Genomic DNA, 23,902 nt, shown 5'->3' on the forward strand with positions numbered 1-23,902 from the left:
TTAATTTTGTTGGTTTCGAATTTCAATTGCAATTCTATTGACTTTTATTAATTCTGCCCAATAGTAAGCTGAGACCTTTTCATTTAATACGTGTCCTTTCAGATAATTATTATTCGGAGGTAATTCATAGCTGCTCATAAATAACTCAACAACTTGGTACTCGGAATTCTTGTAAACAAATTTAATTTAAATTTCAATCAAAAAACATTTAGTTGTTATGGCGAAGGTGGTTGTTTATCTATAGCCTGCTATTATGAATAATTAATTACTCAGCCCAAGTGCGGAACACTTTACTTCTGAGCTTCTGTCCCACACACTTTGTGGATTATTTTCAAAGTATCTCTTAGATAATCATTAAGGTGTTGGTAACCGACTCCCGACTCCCGACGCCAAATGTTTTCTTAAGCAAATGTCGCCGGCGCCGTTGTCGCTCGCAAACTTTTTAATGAGCTGCGCGCGGAGTTTTCCCACCGCTCCACCCACTTGGAATCGCTGCTCCTGCATTGCCCCACCAGGACGCAGGATTCTACGACAGGCGGTACTTTAAGAATGTTTCAACTAAATTACGCCACTAGTCGGCAAACAACAGTGATGGGCGGGGAAGGGGGCGGAGATGACAGGACACTGGGGCTGACATCATTTCGCTTTGCAAATTGTTTTAGTGTCAAAGGTCAAACACACACTTACACCCGAGTGCCACACTGTGCCAGCGCCATATGACACGGCGAAGTGCAGCCGTAAAAAGGATCCCTCCGCTGTTCCCTTTCCTAGTTTCCAGCGCAAATCTGTTGAGCAAGTTTTAGTTTAAGCATTTTTGAGCAACATGAGATCCTGGGCGGCGGAGGACGAGCTTCGCTCGTTAGCGGTGCCTGCCAAAAACTTTGCCAGTCACGTCAAAGCTGCCGCTCCAACAATGCCCCCCAATCCTCCTCCAACCCACAAGCACTGCCCTTCAGGTGGCTTTTTTTATTTCGCGGTATCTCCAAACACTGGGGAACACGAAGCCAAGCGCTTTAATCCTGAATCCTGGCCGGAGGCAGCTCATGACTTGCTGCAATTTCGGGACAGGTGTGTCCAAGGTCCAAGTCTCGGATTCCATCCAGCAACAGCAGCAGCAGCTGCCAAGTTTGCGTGTTTTCCAATCTTTTCATCGTTTTTGGGGCTCTTGGCTTGTTTGGCTTGCCATCTCCAAATTAGGCGCATTTTTGGCGCTGCCTTTGCTTTTTTTTTGGCCTACCAACTTTGGTAAGAGTTTCGTTGTGCAGCGGGCCCGTCTAATAGCCAGCATGAGTAGCCAAACGCTGGGTGGAGTCATCATGGTAATCCTAGAAGATGCGTCCAATGGGAGTGCCATAATTTAAGCATCCATTGGGAACTGAAATCACAACAACTATATGGTATATCACTGCTTAAATTATTAATACTACTATATAAATTGAATTGAAGCCAGATAAAAGTCATCCCTTTATAGTAAGATTATTATCCTTATACCAGCTGAACTGTCAAACGAAGATTGTAATTATGAATTTCTTTCTTGTATCTTTGGTGACCCATCGACCCACCACAGATGCTATTCCACAATTTGAATTCTTATTTCGCCTTGGCCATCAAACGATGCCGAAAAAGTTTAAATTAGTTAAAGAACTTCATTAACTGAACCGTCGAAAAAGATTGACGTTTTCGACCCGTGCTGCGCAGTGGAAAACGCGAGCTCGTGGAAAATTATGAAAATTATAATTACCGGCTTAAGCTGGCCAACCCGGAGCACCAACTGCCAACTGGTAACTGGCAACTGGCATCCCATCCAGTGAGCAGTGACCGCCAGCCGCCAGATATTATCGCCAAAGCCAGTAGCTGTTTATTTTCCGAGCATTTCAACACAGTGGCTGCCGTTTGGTCCGTCTCTGCAGCATCCAGATTGTGTTTTTTATGGCCTGTCGTAGCCAACACAAATCAATTAGATAATGTGGCAGTGTCGTTGGCGTCCGCCGCATTTGCAATCGCAGTCCCTGATATCCCATGCATATTTATAACCGTCGCAGAGTGCATTAAAATCAAAGCCAAGACAAACGATCGTGGACTGGCGATAGGCCTAGGTCGGGGAATACGCTTGCATATTTAAACGGTGGGGCATTTTAATGACGATCGAATAGCATCGAAATCAAATCAACAACGCTGCGACGGCAAGGTCGTTCGTTAACAGGGGATTTCTCTATCTGTCTTGGCCAAAAACTGGGTCTATTTCGTGGGAGGGGTGAGTGCAGTGCCGCGTCTTCAACTATAAAAGCCAGATTGGGCTGAACTCCCAGCATTAGTTCCTCCTGTCAGCTCCAATTGTACACAGCTTCCAGTCACCATGCGCGCTTTTATCGTAAGTGTCTTGAGGATAAGGGAATCGAACAATGAAGTATACAACTAATAAATAACGTCATGTAGGTCCTCTGTCTGTTGGCCGTGAGCTGCAGTGCCGATAAACTGGGCTACAACTACCAACCCGTGGCACATGCCGATGAGGGTCTGTCCTTCCTGCCCGGAGGTGGTCAGGTGATTGGAGAACTTCCGTCGCAGGTGCTGCCAGTGCAGAGTGGCGAAGCAGTGCTCTCCCAGCCCATTGAAGCACCTATTGTACCTCAGATTGCACCTTTGGTAGAGGAGTTCCAGAAGGAGTTCTACAGCTACGCCGCCCCCGAGGAGCAGTACGATGAGGGTGCCAGCAACCAGCAGATCGCCAACTCCCTGAAGAAAAACCTCCGCGTCGTCTTCATTCGCACTCCGGAAAATCAGGGCTTCGAGCGCGCTGCCCTCCAGTTGGCCAAGCAGTCCGCTCAGCAGGAGACCGCCATCTATGTTCTTACCAAACAGTCCGATGTGTCCAACCTGGCCAAGCAACTGAATGCCCTGAAGACCAGCTCCACCAACAAGCCAGAGGTGCACTTCGTCAAGTACCGCACTCCGGAGGATGCGGCTAATGCCCAGCTGGCCATCCAGAACCAGTACAACCAGCTGCCCGGCGTGTCTCGCATCTCCAACGAGGGTCGTGCTCCCGTCCTGAACTTTGCCTCGTCTCCAGTCCAAGCTGCTGCCATCCCAGCCGTTGCTCCAGCTGCTCCCAGCTCGGAATACCTGCCCGCCAATGTGGTGGCTGGCCAGGATTACCTGCCACCCACTCTGAGTCGTTTCCGCGTCAAGTAAATGGTCTCAAGTGAAATTCCAACGGTAACGCTTCCTAACCCAGAAAATCGCATCGAAAAAAAGAAAACACCTAACTACTCCCATCACGTCCAAGTTAACTAGCTTTTAAGTATCCATGTAGAGGAATAAAATTTGTTTTGCTGACAAATTCCCGATGTGAACTGGAAAACTCATTTGCAGCCTAATTGCAGGATTCGGCCATTTCCATGCTGCGGAACCGAACCCTTCCGTTGTGCGAGTTTCTCTTTTTGCCGGGCAAATCCTGCCAGCGCATTCGTGCGTTGTCCTTTCACATAAAATCCCAGAAATAATAGCCTGGATAAAGCGGCTGGCATGTCATAAAGTCCAGCAACAAGTTGAGCCACCCACATGCCACCCACTCATATTGCCGCCCGGGAACTGAAACGAACCCGCACCCGCACAGTCATGGATTCTCCGGCATATGCACAATGGTTTTATCCCATCCGCCATTTGTAATTGGAGTTATTAGATTCGAAATGAAGTGGTTGCGAAATGGCCCGGTCTAGACCCGGTTACAGTATCCGTCCACTCTTTGTAAGCCTGCTCGTAATCGGTGTCTCTCAGTGATGGGAAAAATAGGTGAGTGCTCGGTACAAGGAAACTTTCCAACTATTATGGGCTATATGAAAAGCATTTGCAATGTACAATATATATTAGCTGGTGGTCTCCAAGTTTGCAAGCTTAATTTCATGCTAATTGTATCCAAGTACGCTTCAGGTTTTCAAAGCTAATATTCAGCTACCACAGCTACCCAGCACTTCCCGTCACTGGTGCTTATTGTTGCCAGCTCAGCCGCTCTGCCCGTTGCGGTTTGAATAAGTGGCAACGTCCTGTTGCAGGTGAAAGCTGCCTGTATTCCTGATCTGTGTCCTGCCAGCTGGCGACACTCATTGAGTGTGATTGTGTACCCTTTTTGCGGGGTGTGAGCAGATTCTGCCGTGTGAGTGTGTGTGCGCCTTGATGGCTTCCTGCTTCCGTGAATGGCAAACTCATCATCATGCGAGATGCCAGCACACATGGCCCGAAACTGAACTATGCTGAGGATTTGGAACGTTGTTGAGTGGAGTCCTTAAATTTCACTTAGACGTAACATAAGCCCGATATAAACGCAACTCAACGGTGCATGTATTCATGGCCATCAGGATGTGTGTGAGTCTCTGTGCGTCTGTGTGTGTCTGTCTTTTGGCCCTGCAGGAATCGCACGCTTATCAGCAGTCGAGTGCAAACTGAATCCGTTGCTCTTGTGCGGTACAGTGGCAAATCGCTAAAGCGTAACGACAGCGACAATATGCCAGCTATGCGGGATGGTTTGGGGCGGCAAGGATCCGGGGTCCTGGTAATTTAGGGCACCATAAACGCTGTTAGCTTGTCTGCCATTTGCCGTCTGACTGCGCCCAGACTGCTGCCTGTAATTAAGGTGATATGCAGCAGTCAGCCGACCGAATCGACGACGAGAATGCCAAGTGCGTGTCCTGTGCGTGTGGGCCAACATATCTGCAAGTGTGGGTGTTTGCTGTGCTGGTGTTTCTGTGTTAATGAGCAGCCCGCTGTGCGCACAAAATAAATTATTAAAACGACATTCACGGCACTCTCGAGTGTCACCCGTGTGCAAAGCTTCTTTTTGACGCCCAGAGATATCAGCAGTTTTTCCACAAAGCTGAAAGGCTTTAGCAGAACGAAGGGAAGACACCCTTCAAAGGATCCATGAAGAGGGAATTTAAAAAAATGCAAGTATGCATATATTACATTTGTGCTGCCTTAACGTTGGACAATTATGCCGTCTGAACTTGAATTTTTTCATTTGAGTGTAGATGTTTAATGCTTTCAAAGTAGTTGAAAACTTGCGAATACGACGTAATGACAACTGGTTGGGCAGCAAAAAAAATAGCACACTTTTAGGCTTGAGTTTTTATTAGTGCGAAGTTCGCACGAAATTTTAATTTCAATTAACAAGATAGCCAAAGTAAAATTTCTAAACTCAAAAATAGAGCCTTTAAGTTCAAGGATACACAGTAGTTGAATGTTACGTATGGATATATAGTGCAACTAATTCGATATGAATCCCATTTTGTGGAACGGGGGACGAAATATATATAAATACATTTTTATGGAAACATTTGCAAATACCTCGACCATTTCAATCCTGCCAGCTGACAGCTGCGGTTGCCCAGCCAAACACACAGAAATACTTTCGCAGGCAAATAATGCAACAGCTAAATATATATACACACTGTTATTCCGATATAATTCGCAACGCGAAACTTTTTGCCAAATTCTGGCAGAATCGGGGCATTTGCTTTCGGTCCCACGGGCTAACCAATATTTCTTTTCAATTTTTGGAGGGAAAGTTTGGCTGTACAACTAAATATTTTGACATTTGTCCGCATGCAGGCAAGGCAGGCGGCAACTTTGTTCGGTAAGCGCAAATTGAAATGTGCTCGAGACAGTTCAGTTCAGCCGACTCCATTGTTTTTGCCCAAAGCGAGTGCAACAAAGTTGTTTGCCTTTGTTAATTTGGCAACCGCCCATGCAGGTGGCAATGAGCTAGGGAGCCAGGGACCGTAGCCAAAACCCGGCTAAAAGCCGAATCGGTGGAGCAGGTTGAGGTACCACACCCAAGTGCACTTGCAGTTGGCAGTTGTACGCCATGTTGTCGCTGTCAAAAAGTTGTACTGCGCCTGTCGCTGCTGCTGCTGCACTGGCTGCTGCTGCGGTTTCCTGCGCAATAGTTCGGGATTTGTTGCAAAAAGTGTTTATTGGTGTTTCCCGCGAGCTAAAGAGCCGGGCTCTCTACTCCATGAAAATTGAGTTATTTGGTCGACATCGGCATCGGCATCGCCATCATTGCCCTGTGCTGTTTGTACATACGGCGCTTCACTGGCTGTCGAAAGTTGGCACACATGCTGCGAGTTTTGGCTCATTAACCGAGCCACTCTCCGCTGCTCGACTGCTGCATATTAATTAGTCGACTTTTGGGCGCTGCCATGTATAATTAAGCAGCGAACGAGCCTCTTAACAAACCACATCCTGTCTGACTCCTTCGCTTGCCATGGCCATGCCTCATTAGCGGCAAAAGCAAAGGCAGCAGCACGACCACCGCAAAGCCGAAAGTAAAGACAGGTTAGGGATATGCATAAGGAGGAGGACAAGGAGCTGCCAGCTTGCTCCACTTGCTAATTTAATATTTATACCTTAATCAAGACTGGAGTCGGAAAACCCTTTTGATGGTCGAAGAGAGAATCTGTTGATTCGTCGATAGCCAGATTGGTCCGGCCTAACGATGGCCCAGGCGTTAATTGCTCATTTCCATGCAATGTTGTCGTTTCGTCCTCTCGCCCCAGGACACCGTCTATCCAGCTGTCCCGATGCCCCGATGTCTGTCACACAAATTCGGAATCGATAGCTCGCATCTGTCACCAGGCACACACCCACGTACCCACGTAACCCCCACCGATGTGTTCAGGGCTTTGATTCCGTAATGAGCCAACCGGACTCGTTGCACCTTTGCGGTGTCCTGGGACGAAGGATGAAGGCAGGAGAAAAAGAAGGAAAAACTCGGCCATTGTGTCTTGGGCTTTGTTGTTCGTCGGATGAGTTTTAGGGCCGTGATATCCTTGACTCACCATTTACTCCTTGGTTTATCCTTGCGTTGATTATTGCGGCCCATCCCCTTTGCAATTTCGTTGGGACTTCTGACCTTATGTGTCCTTTGTTTGTGCTCCCTCAATTTCCCTGCACATTTAAAAGGATTAAAAGGATATTCGTCAAACGAAAAGTTTCGCAAGTTTGTTTAACGCACTTGTGGGCTCCTCGGCCGCAAAATCCTGTCTCTCGACCCCCTAAACCACAAAAAAAAAACACATTTTATGGGGCACCAAACCGCCTTTTTTGTATGGCTGCCACTTCGTTGTGTTTTTCTACATTTGCCATTTTTTTTCAACAGCTTTGGGTCTTTTGTTTGCTCGGCCTGTTTTTAGAGGCGTGTGCTTCTTAACTGGTCCTTGAATGAAACGCTTTTGGCCTTTTGTTTTCAACATTTATTTTTTAGTTCGTTCTCTTTACCACAAATATTCGTATTTCTGTATGTATATTTAATATGCTGTATATCCCTTTCAGTGTAGTAGATTGGCCAAGCAGTAGGCGCCATAATTTGGGTTGAGTTGTAATCGTAATTGTTGTTCTTCGTTTGTTAATTTACACTTTAAACTTTACACTTAATTCTGTCTGCCGCTCAGTGTACATATAAATATTCGTGGCTTAGTATAATAATAATACACATATTCCACAAAATTTATTTTCTGCGCTTGTCTTGCATAGGTTGCAATTTTTGCAATTGTATCGCTCGCTTGGTATGTCTGTATCTATAAATAAATATTTACTTTACGTTTATCGAGTTCAATTTGTCTGGGTTTCTTCAATATTCAGTTTTTATTAGTAGCCTCAATAATGCTATTTATCTAGACAATTTCTTAGACCTTAAAACATTTTATACAATACAAATCAGGGAAATTCAAATTAGGCTCAAATATTTTCCACGTGATTTGTGCATGCGATTATATTAATGTTCGATAAACAATGGGAACAAAAAGTTAAAGCTTTTTGTGGTGTAAGTGTCTAAAATTAATAAACATGCCTTTTCTCTATAAATATATATCTTTTATACACGCTTTTTTATGTGTTTTCCTTATGTCTTGTTGTATACATAATTTCAATATATATTTTGTATAATTTCATGTTTTGTTCAATACGCAATGATATGTGTGACTGGAAGATTTTGATGTGAGAGAAATGATAAAGATAGACGTGACTCTGATTTCCGGACAAAATGTCTTTTTGTCCGGCCATCTGACATCATCGTAATACTTTCGACTTATCAAAATACAACATTTAAATATATTGTTTGTTTGCGTTTTGTGTGCATATTTGTATATCATGCGTTCCCATTTCATTATAATGTCATTTCCTCTTCAACATGAGACCCCATGGCAGCCGAGTCAATATCCACTTATATGACTTGGAGAAGCCCCAACAAACAATAATAATAATAAATCGGCGCAAATACCATATGCTAGGCATGAAAAATGTTAATTGGCATCCGACTCGAGAGGCTGGGCTCTCATTGTATTGGGATCCGAAAATGTTACAACATTTATGATATGTTTTGCGAATTGCTGCGACACTTAATGTACTCTTATTTGATCTATATAAATATCATCCTCTTGCGTTTCGCTTGCACTGGACACCTACATATATGGAGTTTTTACATAGATACACATACATAGATATGCTCGATAGAGGTTGCATAATTAGCTACGTGACTGGGATAAAGTAAGTCCAAGTCCTTGGCCAATTATGCATATTCATGCGGATATTTGCTGAGACAACAGACGACTGAATTGAAGACAACACGCAGTTTGCATATTTATACAGACAAATAGAGAAGAGAGTGTATGACATTTAGGAAAGTTTTTTAGGGGAAAACTGCGGATGTGTTGGCGAGTGTAGAGAGTGATGCGTTGATAGGGTGTTTGCACTTGTTCATAGATTGGTGGGAAACATTTACTAGTACGAGTGATTTACAAACCCATAACTAACTGGGAAATAGCTCCCGTATAAGTTTACATAAATTAAATCATCTGGAATTGAATAATGGCCGAAATTAGCATACCATAATCATATCATTACTAAAACGATATAGTCTACGGATTTGAATTAAAGTAGGAATAAATTATCGATTCGTTTTAAAGCATTTACATTTGTTTGTGTATAAGTGTATCTTTTTTTTACTTATTCGGTTTACTTTTTTATTTAGTTCTTAGTGTATGCAATCAGTAAATTTGCATGCACACCTATTCGTAATGTATAATTTATAAATGTAATCAATTTTTTTCTGTTAATAATAGACAGCGTAGCATAGGAAGACGTCAATACCTGCATAAGACATTTTAGCCATATTTTCATACATAATATGAACTTTGTTTTCAATTATTTATACGTGATGTCACCGTTATCATAATTAAGTATATTTCATTTATAAAAAATTGTCGTAGTTCGTTCAAGCATTATCCAGTTGGTGTACTCATCCGCCTTCACTGGCCAATAAACTACATGTACGTGTACTCACAATGAGGACAACCCTTGGAAAATGTTTCAACTGTGGCAAGATTTTTCAATTTGCTGTTGTAATTGTTCTTTGTTAATTGTTATCGGTTTGCTTTAACGGATTTCGCTTGCTCAAACTGTTGGAGAACATAGCAGGTTTAGTTGTTATACTTAACTTATGTTTGGTTTTGCATTTCGCCGTCGAGTAGAAGTCAAAAATAGAAGCCTAATTACACACACAGTACAGACAATCATTTATATATACTTTTTTGTTTTTGGTTTTCATTTTTGTTTTTGTTTTTAGAGAGTATAGACTAGTCCACTAATTGCTTTACATATATTTACTTTGCCGGGTTGTCCGTGGTTGCTACCATCTTGCTTTACATAGTTACATTGTTATGCTACGTGTTAAAATGGTTCTTTAGCCATAGACACTTAAAGCGCGCTCGAAAATAATCCTCCTAAATACACACGAAATGCATACGTACTTGTTGTTAAGCACTGCGACTAAGCCGCTTCTTAACCGACCAAAAATAAAAAAAAAACCGGGAAAGGAAAGTCTTAATGAAAACAATTAATCGCAACGGCAAATATTTTCCTAACTACACACTAAACGAACCATTGCAACGATAACCATTTACACACAACGAACCCAAAAAGAAGGCTCCAAAATGAAAATAAATAAATAAGCGTCGTAATGTAAAGCGGAGTCGTTCCGGAGTGGGGTGACCCATTACGAGACTAACCCTCCGGGGGTGACCCTTTCCCATTTTCGGGGTCACCACGCGCCGCAGATTGCGCCTCTTTCGACTCCTTTTCCTTTGGGTTCTGCGTGCTATTTTTCACTCCGCCTTCTCCTATTTTGTTTTGGTTGTTTTCTCGAAAATGTTTTCAACACTGATTGTTTCTGTAAGCTTCTTGGTTTAACTGTCTAATTATTTTACATTTAAACGTTTTATTTCCGGGGGTACGTTGGTACGGGGCATTCGGGTTACGGTACTGCTGGCTCCTACACGCAATTGCCCTAATCTTAGCCTACCCTCAGTTAGCCACATCCCTATATCCCTATCCGTTTGACTAGCCCAAGCGCTACAATACCGTAAAAAATATGTTTCCTTTGAGTGTTTTTTGTAATTCGATTTGGTATGCACTACAGCACTAAGATCATGCATTTTAGGTACAAGCTTCGTAGCGACTGCTTTGAAACGCCTAAAAACGATAGCCTCAATCAATTCTGGCTACTTGGGATTTGAATTTCTCTGGGTTTCTTTGTTTCTTGTTTTCTTTTTGGGGCGGGGTGGGGCTGTGCCTTCTCCCAAGCATCTGACAAGGCTGAATTCAGTGGGCGGAGCACCACGCCCTTGACGCACTGACCTTGGCAGAGCGCAAAAACTTTGGTTTCTTTGTTCTGAGTTGCAGTCGCCTCCTATCCCGAAACTTATGTTCAATTAGCTATACAAAATTCTTCTCGGACTACAAAAAAGTGGCCGCTGGCCGGACTGAAAGCATTCTACCCAATTTCCCGTCCGACTGCAACTTAATTACAAACATTTCTCTTTGGCATTGCGGCCACACAAAAAAAGGGGGAAAATCCACGCCCGCTTTTCTCGGTCATCTGCAGTTATTTACAAGTAAACTATTTAAATTGGCCGACCAAGGCGAGCACAAATGCTAAAAATGTTCTCTTAGTCCATTGTTGGTTTTTTCTTTTGCCCTCTTTGAGCTGCACTAATTTAGCTGCTCGATCGAGCTCATGCTGGGGAAATAGATTAAAAATGCGGTGTACAATTTACAAAAATTCCAACTTGTTTTTTCCGATGCTGTTGCTGCTTTTGTCCTTGATGGGATGGGGATGGTGATGATGTGGTTGCCCTTGGTTTTGCATTAACAATACCTTCAGTGCGAGTATGTCGGTGGTCTTCTCCTCTCCTCCAGCGTGCCCCGTTCGCCTGCACTTTGCATTTTGTGCCATCTAGTAGCTGAGGGGCAGCAGGACGAGCAGCAGGAGCTGGGCCAGCGACCACAAGTGCGTCACTACCGTGCCGTGTGCCCTCCGTCCGGCGGAGGTCTCGTTGCCATGTCCGTTTCCATTGCCCAGCGCCGCCATTCCGATGCTCGGCGGAGCCGTCGACGTGGAGGAGGCCAATTGTCGCTCCACCTCAACTGGAAAGATGTTGAGAAAAGGACACGTACAGTTTAAAAATGTGATAAATATTATAGGGAATACTTAAATATCTAGCAAGCAGGAAAGTATCAGGTAAGGTTACATGTACTTATTTTATTCACTGTTGATTTGATTAGTATATACTGTATATACTGAATGTAAACTTTTCAGATCATACACAACAATTAAGCAAACAGAGTGTCACTAAAATAACATGAATAACCCTGACAATATAAGAGGTCACAGACAAAGCAAAAAATCAATTTGGGAAGCAAAGTTTGTGCCCGCAAAAATGAATAATTCAGAGCAGTGATAAGTCTCGCAAGTTATCTAGCCGAAATGGTTTACCGCCGAAAACGAGGCACGAAACCGCAGAAAAGGTCGCCATGTTGATCGGGCCAAAAAAACAAAACTGAAGAAGTCTTGAGCGCTAAAAACTTTTCGCATAAGCGAACTGATGGCAGCCCCTTAGGGCGGCATAAGAAACAATTACAGAGTGAAGCATTCTTGGCTGCGAAGTGGCAGTGGCCCAAACAAATGACGCACTTCACGCAACATAAATAACACGCATACGCCCCTTGGTACAAGTGACAGTTGGCAGCCACTCGGCCGGCAAAGAGGTCAAAGGACAAGACTGCGAAGCTGCCGCCGGCCAAGTGCGATGGTTTTGGGTACTCAAAGGGGCTGAGAGGGGAAAACAGCCAACGACCATCGTGAGTCATGGGGCCCGGTAATGTGTAAATTATTTTGTACAATTCGGGACAATTTACAACTTAAGACACAATGACTTGGCTGGCTGGGACGTTAGTGTTAACAACCGGCTCGTAGGCAAACAAAGCCGGCAAAAATATATAAATTAACCTTTGTTTGGCCTGCTGTTCAGTTACCAAAGAGGTGGAGTAAATGGAAATTAAACGTAGACAAAACGGCAAACATATGACGCCCCCCTTTTCATGTGCGGCATCAGTTTGGCAAACGAGCAAATCCAAGTAAGAAATACCTAATCTGCCAGTTGAGACAAAGGCAAAGCCAATGGCTTTTGTTTTAAAATTCCTTGTTGGATTTTGCTTTCCGACAGTCGGGCAAATAACAATGCCCCTGCACATTATCATACTAATTTATTTTGCGAAAATTCATCAGTGATTCCATTTCGTGGCGCCGAGGACATTTTTGATGAGCTCACTGGTCGTAATTTCAGGCGAGTGTGTTTCGAAACAAATATTTGCCTGGTGTAGCATTACGGAACATAAAATAAATAAAGTAAATATATATGCGCAGGAAAACAGGAACACAATGTAGAGTCAGCCGCTTTATTCAAATCACGCATAGGCACCGTGATCAGGGGGAAAAATAAAGTTTAATAAATGTAAGAGCTATCTCTGTTCGTAAATATATAATAAAATAACTTTTTTTTTTTTTTGCCCTATCTATCACTTCTTGGAAAGAAATTAACAATTTTATAAAATTAAAAAATGTAATTAATTATTAACATCTATTAACATCTCCCACACTCACCTTTCACTGAGTAAGTCTTGTAGTCGGCGTACTGCTCACCCTGGCCCACAGTCGCCGGGATCGTGGACAGGCAGGTGATCTCCATGCGACTGTTGCTGCCCACGTGCTCCTCGGTCAGCTCGATGTTCAGCTGGCTGATGCTAAACATGCCCTTCTCCTGCTGAGCGGCAGTAACGGCGGCCGCTGCAGCCGCCACCCCGCTTCCTCCGCCGGGATGCGAAAGCGGTCGCTGGTAGCCCGCTGCCAGCTGGTTCATGGGTCCAGCATTTGATGGGATGCCCAGCTCCTTGTTCATGTTGGGAGCCTGAGGACCGAAGCCGCCGCTGTTCAGGGTGCTGCGAATGATGCCCAGGGCGTTCTCGTTTATGTGGCGCCGATACTTGCGGTTGCTGTTCCTGCAACATAAAGAGAGAGTGTGGGTTTAATGTGCCTGTGCCTGGAAATTTGCACACAAATAAAATCGTAAATATTTGCGTTTTATGATTGATGTGTGCAAACGTGAAAAGCAAAATAAAAGCCCGGCCAAGTGAGAGGAGCTTTCACATGCCGGGCACGCACATCTGATTCCCATACAATGCCTCATGGATACAACCCATATAGCTGTCTTCATTATCGCCAAGACCCCTGAGTAATTGATAGCCGTACAACAAACTTCACAAGTCTGAATGGCCCCTGGATTGCAAAAGAGGCTCATTCGGTTTCCGAGAAAGAAAATACCATGTCAGAGATTATTGGGCATCTGAGTGCGCGTTTCTTTTTTTTTGCCTTTCTGCTGATTGGTAAGGCTTTCTAATGGTTTGCCTGCATTCAGGCCAGATTAGTTTGCATTATTCAGCCGTATCGCACATTGTGAGTCTAATTAGCTTTTACGACTTTGCTTCATATTTGATAAGAAGCCTGAACGGCATACAAATGAACCCGGATCTGCGGATAAGCGGTTGTGTGGCTTTGGGGCTTCCAGATCCCTTCCCCTGTAATTACTCTGGGGCTTGTTCGTTTGTTCGTGTACGGCGACATGTTGCTTTATTACAAATTCAAAATGACAGCGAAATTACCTTTGGTATTACCAGGATACAGGCATATACTCACACACGCACACCCGTTCGCAGATCCTTGAAGAAATAATGTCGAGGCCATAAACTTTAATGCTGTCTAACCAATTGTCAGCTGTGCTAGTTTATGGCCATCATTTACATATGCAGGACGTATCGAAATTTCGTATGACAAAATCGCCTTTAAATTGGAGTGAAAAGCGTTTACTTTCGTCACATTTAAACAATTATAAAATTTGCATATCTTTTGTCCTTGCTGCCGACTTTCCTGCTTATGCAAATTGCAAAGTAAATGCCATAGAATTTTAGCACAATTATATTTAAATAATATTCGGCTTAAAGTGCACTGGCTGCAAAACTCAGAGTCTGAGTCTGAGAGGAAGGATACGAATGCCGCAGGCACTCGCACTGATAAAGCAAGGTGTCAGCAAAAAGTTGCCTTTCCATGGAGTGTTTGCTTCTCTTTCAATCTTTTCCGATGTGTATGTATGTATGTTCCAGAATATCCAGACTCTGTGCAACTAGAGCACTTGGCAACTGGGAAGGAAAATGGGCAAGTGTCATGCAAATTGTGACGGGAGAAGACGACATCTGTATACGCTTGAAATACCTCACAATGCGAACTCAAATCGGAAAAGTAATTTTCATTATGGCTGTACAGTGAAATTTGATTTCATTTGCATCTATTAAAGCTGGTAGCACTTTGGGTCTAATGAAATGGTCAGTACAAAACATTCTGCACGCGTATACCAAATATTGGATCCTTTGCCGAAATGTACACATTTTTTCCATTTAATTCCATTTTGGGTATGTACGCACAAAGGCCAAACAATTGGTCTGGAGAAGCGTTCATGGAGAACTCAACCAATATCGAGTGGCAGTAGGGCAGAGACCGACAGCCAACAGCTTCGGTAGTAAGCCAGTTAAGCCAGCAGAGCAAACAAAAATGCGGGCCGAAACCCAGAGCAAATGCACAACATCCTTCCATAATCCTTCGACAGCTCCAGCTCCAGCTTCAACTCTGGCTCCACAGATGATGACAGCTGGTAGCTGCATCCAGGGCATCATCAACGGAGCTGTTGTTACTGCGAAGCTACTTCCACATCCACTTCCCCTGCTGCAGTTGTCTTAATAAAATTCCTTATGCAGCGCACTTTTCGCAGGAAACGCTGCCACCGGTAGTGAGAACAGGGCAAGGAGCTGGGAATTTCAGGGCAAAACAGCTAGGACAGCAGCATCAGCAGCCGTGGCAGGAAGCTCAAGTTCAAAACATAACAAACTTGCCGAGCAATTCAAATCAGACGGAAATGCGGGACCCGGTGTTCCGACATCGTCCCTGTGCTCCTTCTCGTCCTTAAATAGTTTGTATGTATGTGTGTGTGTGTGTGAAAGTTATGAAACTGCTGTCTGGCATGACACTTTAAATTCCGCTTTACCCTTGGCAAGGAACTGTGGAATATCTTAACTCGCAGCTGACATGCAAAACCGCCTTCTGGGTTTTTTGGCCCGGCCCAAGGCGATAATTTGAGAAATGCGCCTAATTAATTGATAAGTCATGTAGTTTCGTTCAGCTCCCTGCTGTGTAATATTTATGTGTCTCTGGGCCACAAAAACCACAGTCTAATTCCGTTTACGAACGCAGCCAAACGAAAAGAAGGCTTCGATGCCAGGGCAACAGAACCTATTAGCTATTTATGATAGACACGACAGTCCAGAAAAGTAGTGCTGCCAAGTTCCCAACTTCCCGATAAAATAATCTAAATTGTTAAAACTTTTTTTTAGGATTTGGTACCATACATACCTGAGGAGGGGGGTCCTTCTAGCATTTAATAATTCATAGAGTAACGTTACTGATATGAAAAGCAATCATTTCTGTTTTTCACTGACTTAATAGAAAGTTTTTGACGGCAGACGATGATACCACTTGTAAAACATATAATCCCACAAAATCACCATTTCACACAAATTTTGACGTGGCAGAGGAAGAGGATTAGCTACTGCGATCGATGTTACAATTCCTTTTCATTAACTTTATTGTTATTGTATGAAACTTTTAGCTTCCTTCTCGCCAAAACCATCCCTCTGAATAACCGACAGCACTGAAGGGTCCGAAGCAACAAGATTTCCAATCGAAACAAGAGCATTCGACCCACCATCAACCCACTTAGCTGGAACAAGCAAAGCAACTTAAGTGGGCGTAAGGGCTACGAGCAAAACCATGAATTTCTTATGCCGCCATGCACAAAAAGAGGTCTTGAGATCGGAAACCGGAACTTGGGTGAGCCGCAAGTTGGCAACAACAGGCAAACAACTACAGCGGCAAATGGCAAAGAAACCAAACAGATTACCACCCAAACTTTTGGCCAAAATCAAATCCTGTCCCGGCAGTTAGAACCTCCGCCTCTTCGAAACCCGAAAATTACACAGCGCAACGCATGCAAATTTTGTTGCGAAGTAATTGCCCAGGGCCAGCTAATTTGTATTAACTATTCATGGGTGTAAAGTGTTTCGTCATCGGCAGCGATGCCAAGTCGATGTCGACCTAACAAGTGTCTAACTTACGGCTTAAATGCGCGCGCGCACAAAAGAGCGCTGGAAAAAAACAAGTTTAAAACTGGGTTAGCCAGAAACAGCACACTGACAAAAAAGTTCGCAGTTTTCTCAATGCCAATCAAAATACAGAAAATGAGTTTAAGACCAAAAGCTGAATATTTGCAATAAAGAGGTTTTCTAGCAATTTTGCCAACAAGATTATAGCTTTCTCCCATAAGCTGTTGCTTGCGCTTTTAACCAAATTAAAATAATTTGTGCAGTGTAGGCCGACAGGAAACTCCACTGGCACCGTTAGCTACCTTTACCAACACCACCAGCACAACTGACAACGGCAACTGTTATGCGTGTGAAATTATAACTGACAGCAGAGCTTCTTTTGTCGCCGCCGACTCATCCTGGCATGCGGTTCATTGAATAATTTATGCACTATAAAGTGGCAGCAGGCACATTCCATTTCGCCGGATCCGGCGAATCCTTACTTTAGGGCCAAAAACAGGGCCAAACGCCAGTGAGAGCGACAGGGGACGAGTTGTTTGGCATTGCAATGCAAATGCGAAAACTTCACTAAGTGCCCCTGGAACTATTTATATTAATTGCATGCGTGTCCTGCTGCCAAACAAATATTTCCACCTCAGCTGGCCAACTAATTAAAGGTCAAATCAAACGGAAAATTGTTCATTAAGGGAGCGACAGACGATCGCTCATCATTTAACCCACTCAATTAGGAAAAACAATTTGATAAATTTAGTTTAAATCAAATTATTACAAAAGCAGTTGGTAGCCTGCGGCTGCCACACATGTTGCACGCGACTGCCGGCTACCAACCGCTGGTAATTGGCTTAATTGGGCATTTATCGTCAATCACGGAGTTGCATGTTCATGTTTGGCTTGAAAAATGCATATTTCCGTAATTAGCTTGATTGCATTTCGATGGAAAGCGCCACAGGGCCAACAGACATCGGGGCTAAGTTCATTACCGGCGTCACAGTTTGACAGCCACTGCTGGCAGCCCTATAAGTATGCAACGAATGGCTGTAACCTTAAGTTCAATTGGGCAATCAATGAATGAATCAAGCATATCAAATTCCACTATGAATGCCATCATAAATGCCCAGTAATATGCAAATTGAAAACACAAAAAAAAGAAACACAATAAAACAAATCCCTAAACCACAGAAAAATGCCACAAGCGATGTGGGGTTAATTTGCATAAATAGGTTTTTTGTCTGAGCCCCTTTTCTTTTTTGTTGCTGGTCAGTGTATTTACGAAATCGAAATTATAAACCATAAACTAGATACGGTGGACAGTCGGCAGAGAGTCGCTGCTCGATTAGCGATTGATTTGTGATCCATCATAGCCAGTATCCACTGCCACGGCTACCAATTTGCAATTGCCGGAAAGATATATTGACTGAATTAATTAATATTGAATTTGACCAATCATTCGCAGAATTCTGTGGACACTGTAATTGATTTATTTTGCTTTCTTCCATTTTTCGCCAGCTATTTGGCTGTATTGCAATTAATTAAATACGACCAGCTATGCAAATCGCCTGGCATTGCTCCACTTAAGTGGCCATAATTTCTGGTTTGGCCTACCAACATCCAGTTCCGTCGCGGTTTGTTTTTGCATTTCATTGCCAACGAAATTGGCAAACCGTTTTCGAATTTATGCAAACAAATGCTGGCGGATACAGTTTTGAGGGCTTTGCGTCACCTGCAACGGTTATTGGTATTTGTGCTGGATTAGCATCAATGGCATGGGCTACGCCCGCTGTCTCATCACGGAAATCTGCATCTTATACTGGACCTGATTAGGGCCGGGCTATAAAAACGCCCCTCGACCAGATGGGCTGCAGCATTAACAGTTTACACCTCCCGGCGTGCTCAACACGTTAACAGATTGGATCGAATATTGGCTAGGAGAGGAGCTATCAATATGCGTGGATTTATTGTAAGTTTAATTGGTGTTATTAGTTGGAAATAGTTGGATTAACTTGAGCTTTCTTTGCCAGATTTTTGCTGTTTTGGCTGTGGCTCGCGCTGATGTAGGCGGCTACAACTATGGAGCTGGCATTGGATCAGGCGGATCCATCTCTGGAGGCTCCATCTCTGGAGGTTCCATCTCTGGAGGTTCCATCTCAGGTGGCTCCATCTCAGGTGGCTCCATCTCAGGTGGTTCCCTCTCTAGTGGTTCCCTGTCCGGTGGATCTTATTCCACTAACTACGCTCCTGTAAACACCGAATTCAACAAGGAGTTCTTCACCTACACCGCTCCCGAGGCCGATTTTGAGGATAATAAGAGTGTCAGTGATCTAGCTGCTACTCTGAAGAAGAACCTCCGTGTTGTTTTTATCAGGGCCCCCGAGAATAAGGGTCTGGAGAACGCCGCTGTGGCCTTGGCCAAGCAGGCTGCCGAGCAGCAGACCGCCATCTATGTCCTGACCAAGCAGGGTGATCTGTCCAGCCTGGCCAACCAGCTGCAGAACCTGAACCATGTGAGCGCCAGCAAGCCGGAGGTGCATTTCGTCAAGTACCGCACCCAGCAGGACGCCATCAATGCCCAGCGTACCATTCAGCAGGAGTACGAGCGTCTGGGTGGTTCCACCACCTCCCACAACGGGGGCGTAGCACCCGTCCTGGACTTTGCCACCAAAGTGCAGCAGCAGCAGCAACAGCAGCAGCAGCAGGTGCAGCTGATTGATGAGCGTCGGCCTTCCAGCGGAAGTGTAAGCGCCGAACTGGAGGCTCCTTCGGCAGGATATATTCCACCACCAGCGGCAGCGCCCAGTGCCACGTACCTGCCTGTGAACAAGGTCAAGTAGGAAGCCTGCAAGACTACATTCTTATTTACGAATTAGCTCACACATTCTCCTTTAAGTGCTACCGTATAAAATATAAACTTAACTTAATGTATGCCCGATATATTGTTGCTGTCGAGATTAATGCAGGAAGTCATTTCAGCGCCTTGTAGCCACTATCGGTCAGAGCCTGGGATGCAATTAAAACTAAAAGCGCACTGGCATTGCACGGTTTGGGTTTAAAAGGGGCTGTAAATTTAAGTGCATGCCCCCTGACCCCGGATTCGTTGCCAGCGGTTTATGGCACGTCACCGACGACCAGTGTTGACCCGTCCTAAAGGACTACCACCATACACGCGATCAGGGCCAACTGGTCTGGGCTAATTACCGCCGCGCAGAGCCAATTTCTGGCGCTTCATGACCGCAACCAGTCGCGACATTTAATGGGTGCCCTTTTGAGGGTCAAGTCGGTGGCAATTTGGTCCTGCCACTGTTGCTGCCAAAGAAACCCACACTGAGAATTAAATGAAAATTACTAGCTGCATTTAGAAGCGCGCTCCTTTGTTGACCGTCGTGAAATTTCAGCTGGCAAGCTGAAAGAAAACCACAAAACTTCTAAACCAGAAAGTGCTTTGTTTTCTGTTTCGCCACAGACCTTCGCGGCAACCGAAGTCCTCTGAGCGGCATACCTCAAAATAATTTAAGAATGCAGTTTTAATGGCAATTCCATTTGCAGCCAAGTGGCCAGATTTCCCCGATGGAGAACCCGAAAAAACGGTCATGAAGCTCCTATTAAAGAGGTGTTTCCCGTGGCCGATTTAAGCTGCCGCTTGTTGGCATTTTGGATTGCCATTCGGATGTATCGTGTGTGCTGGGTTTTCGGGCACTTCTGGCTTCTGGCACAAAGGAAGTGTGCAAAGGGCAAGCAAGCTGCCGGAATAAAAGCCAGGTTGCAACTAGACGCAGACAAGGACCTTCAGACCTGCCCAACATTTAGTTCTCTGCTGGCGTGGGCCTGCCACAAAAGGCCTTACGTGTTGCACAAACATAAATTGTGCAACAACGTGTAAACTACTTTTTGACTGCATAAAGCCCACGATTCCCATTCCTGTTGCCGTGTCCTTGCTGGCCCATTCTGAACCATCTTTCTCATGAACACTGCACTACTTACCCTTGGGAGAGGTAATATCTGTTTGAAAGGTAGGGAAAGTAATATACTTTAAGATTTTATAATTAATTAATTTCAGATTTTTAGCAGATTTATTTAAAGGGCTCTATAAACATATAAGTTATTTTGTAGAGAATATATTCTACAGCTGGTATGCATTGTTTTAGAATTTTTTCTTTGCGAATAAGAGTGCATTGTGTTCGTTGTGCAGAAGGATTCCCTGCTTTGTTGCCCATTTCCCCCGACAAGTGTTCATTCAGTGCTACGTGTTATGGCCTTTTCAGCCGTGCAACGTCTGCTCGTTGCCTGCCATTCAGTTTTGTTCTTTTCATGTTGCAATCTTAAAGGGTCTTCAAGCCGTGCTCCAGAGAAAATAGCAGGCAACAAAGCCGTGGAAGGCAAACAATACATGATATACTCCTACACTCCGGCAATATGAAAGCCTTTTGATGTTCCGCCTTTCGAGTGCCACTTTTCTGTCTGTCCGTCTGTCTGTCTGACAGTCAGCAGAATGGTCGGTAATCACGTTAAGCGGTTAATTACTTTGCATGGCTGATGTCACAGTCTACTGGCACGCATTCAAGTGACCCCAAGCCAATGTTTTATGAGACCCATATATCTTGCAAGGTCACTGGGCCCACAGGGCAGTGGGCGGTGACATTAGCATTGCATTTGCATAAAATAACATGAATATTTTCGCCACACCCACACATGCCGCCCATGATGCACAAACTTAATAAACAGCGCAGTTTATTCCACGCCTGGCCAGCCAAGCAACCCACACACAAACTCAAAAACAAACACAAACATGAGCGTAGCGAACCCAAGGAATTTATGCACATTGGCATGCACATAAACGCTGCCTGTTACTGGTTATTGTTGCACCGCTCGGCCTTGTCCTGCCTTTGTTTTCGCTGCTGTTGCATGTGCACTTTTCCGCCATCCCACCACCCCAACCCATTTGCCCGCCGTGCTGCAAATTTCCACTAGTTTACGCCAGGCGGCTGCATAAATATGCAACGCTTATCATATGGTTTTATGGCAAAAGGGCTCCACAGTTTTCGTTATGGCCGTGGGGCTGAAATCACGCCCACATAAGCCCATAACTGAAGCCATCTACAGGTGTCTGCAGGTGCTCGTTTAGGATAGTTAAACCCAGTTGTGCAGGTGAAAAAATATCGTTCACAATTTGATGTAAACTACTATTTTATCGTTTCCGTCATGGGGCAGAAAGAGTATTTGAAATGCCTACTAATCATCATGCATCTTGTAAAATATATTCCTAATATGAATAACTGCAAATTGATCTCTTCCCTAGCCTTTACATACGGTTATTTCTTAAAGTGATTATATAAATCTTTGCTACGTAGTATACTGCCGTACTTCTAGTCTGACTTTACCCTAAAGAGCATAACCTATTCCTGCAGTTAAAGGAATCCAATCTGCCTGCCAGTACCTCAGCTTATGTTAAGCGTTGGTGCCTCGTGCGCTTTGAATATAAATTATTTCATATTGCCATTGGGCTCTCAGCGAAATTAGTTCCGCGCCAGACCCTCCATCACCGCCTTACACCCACTCCAGGACTACCTGCCACATCTACTTACAGCAGCAGCACTCTGAGTTGCGGGAAATTATTTATAAAATAGTTTTCCGCACTGCTCGTGCATTCGGTTTGGTTTCTTTCCCGTGGCAAATGCAATTAGCATTCGCTGATTACCCGGCGAGGAAATGGCACGAGTGTAAATTATGGTTTTTACTTTATGGCAAATTAACCAAGTGGGTTTATTTCGCACACACATGCGCGTCGCTAACTTTTAACGGCCATAAACTCTGGATTCTACGGAGGCTGAATTCGAAACTTTTCGGCTTATGCTGATGCGAAAGCCAAGCGGCAAGTAACCGTCTTTAAATGGCAAATTCATTTGCCAATTACCAAGGGCCGTGACATTTAAGCTGGTCCAATTTTTTCCCTTATTACCCCGTCCGTAATCTGTCAACCCACTCGGCCAATGGAATTGGAAGGGTTGAGCTGAGGGCTCAGGTGCAAAGGTTGCTGGTACAATAGCTGCCAGGCTGACGGGCCATGAATATGGCTCCTGAGGGCTCTGTATTCAACTTGTTCGCAGGACCATTTCTATTTCAAGTGGCTTTAACCCCAGCCCTCGACTTTCGACCCCTAACCTCCAATCCACCAATCCATGACCCCCCAAGACGTGGCACGTGGCGTATGTGCAATGCCAACATCAAAGAACAGCTACTTCGTGGAAGCACCCAGCGACTCGTGGCTTTCATTAAGCTGACACCTCGCCCTACGCCCACGCCCATACCAATCCGCTCTTGGCCAGTCCCCCTGCTCCTGCTCCTGGCCCACCACCGCACCCGGATCATATACAGTATGCTACCTCGTCCTTACACTCCTCCAAAAGTTAGGGGGCCAAAAGTTGTTATATTGGAAAAGTTTCTTAGCTTGATTTTTAATATCACAGGTGAACGTAAATAATTTATTGCATTCATTTACGTTTCACATCCAATCGCGCCACGTAAAGATTTCGAAAACCCAGCCAAGTGAGGGGTACCAACCACAAGGAGCCACAAAATTTATTTATGCGTTATACAACAAAAGGCACAAGACGCCGGGCAAGGCAGCCAACTCTAACAATGTGCCAACAGCCGTTGGCTTTAGCCGGGCAAAATCCTTTTAGACCATAGATAAGGCAACTTTAATAAACACGCCACACACGCAACCTGGGAAATTGATAAGAATATGAAAAGTTTGCGGCGCTGGCGGTGGGAAAACTTTTCATGCCCGGTATATGCCCTTTGGTTACCTATGTACATAGTACATCTAAGCTGGTTTCTGAAAGTTGCAGCTTTTTAATTTGTATAGCCCATAAATACAGTTCAGGGTCCATCCAGGTCCATCCAGGTTACGGTCGAGGTCGACGTGATTAATGTCCTTGCATTCCTGCCCCCGCCACTCACCTGTGCTTCTTCATCTCCATCTGCTGCTGCTTCTTCAGCTCCAGGTTCTTCTTGTTGCTGTCGTAGTTGCGCTGATGCACCTCGTGGAACTCGCCCACGTCATGGTAGTTGGCTAGCGATCCAAACGGATTGTTATACAGGCTGCCGTGGTGACCATGCCCCTCATGGTGGTGCGACAAAAAGTGCGGGAACTCATCTGCAATGCCGAGGAATAGATTGGCAAAAGAGGCACAGGTCAGCAATCAAACTAATTAACGTAAACGCTGCAGACCCTCGTTTGGAGCTCAAACAGCACAGAAATGCCGCATTAGCCAGTGGTGATTCACAGCTTATTGTCTTGCCAGTTGCAGAT

The 23,902-nt window shown here is 44.5% G+C and overlaps 3 protein-coding genes across 3 annotated transcripts in view; 2 read left to right on the plus strand and 1 right to left on the minus strand.

The window, feature by feature from the left end:
- Window positions 1-2,275: 2,275 nt before the first annotated feature.
- Window positions 2,276-3,347, plus strand: LOC6729761. Its single transcript, XM_002105031.3, has 2 exons — window positions 2,276-2,371; window positions 2,437-3,347. The coding sequence occupies exons 1-2, from the start codon at window positions 2,357-2,359 to the stop codon at window positions 3,190-3,192; spliced, it is 771 nt and encodes a 256-aa protein (XP_002105067.1). The 5' UTR covers window positions 2,276-2,356; the 3' UTR covers window positions 3,193-3,347.
- A 3,888-nt stretch (window positions 3,348-7,235) lies between these two features.
- LOC6729764 overlaps window positions 7,236-23,902 on the minus strand; it is a 36,788-nt gene continuing 20,121 nt past the window's right edge. The window contains exons 7-9 of the mRNA XM_016174636.3: window positions 23,551-23,746; window positions 12,995-13,389; window positions 7,236-11,478 (exon numbers count right to left, since the gene is read on the minus strand). Of these exons, the coding sequence (XP_016036449.1) occupies window positions 11,288-11,478; window positions 12,995-13,389; window positions 23,551-23,746 (782 nt within the window). The 3' untranslated portion in view covers window positions 7,236-11,287. The remainder of the gene's footprint in view (window positions 11,479-12,994; window positions 13,390-23,550; window positions 23,747-23,902) is intronic.
- Window positions 18,423-19,542, plus strand: LOC27206487. The gene is made up of 2 exons (XM_016177620.3): window positions 18,423-18,553; window positions 18,615-19,542. The coding sequence occupies exons 1-2, from the start codon at window positions 18,539-18,541 to the stop codon at window positions 19,422-19,424; spliced, it is 825 nt and encodes a 274-aa protein (XP_016036451.2). The 5' UTR covers window positions 18,423-18,538; the 3' UTR covers window positions 19,425-19,542.

The sequence above is a fragment of the Drosophila simulans genome, chromosome 3R (assembly GCF_016746395.2).
Source record: "Drosophila simulans strain w501 chromosome 3R, Prin_Dsim_3.1, whole genome shotgun sequence".
Lineage (NCBI taxonomy): Eukaryota > Metazoa > Arthropoda > Insecta > Diptera > Drosophilidae > Drosophila > Drosophila simulans.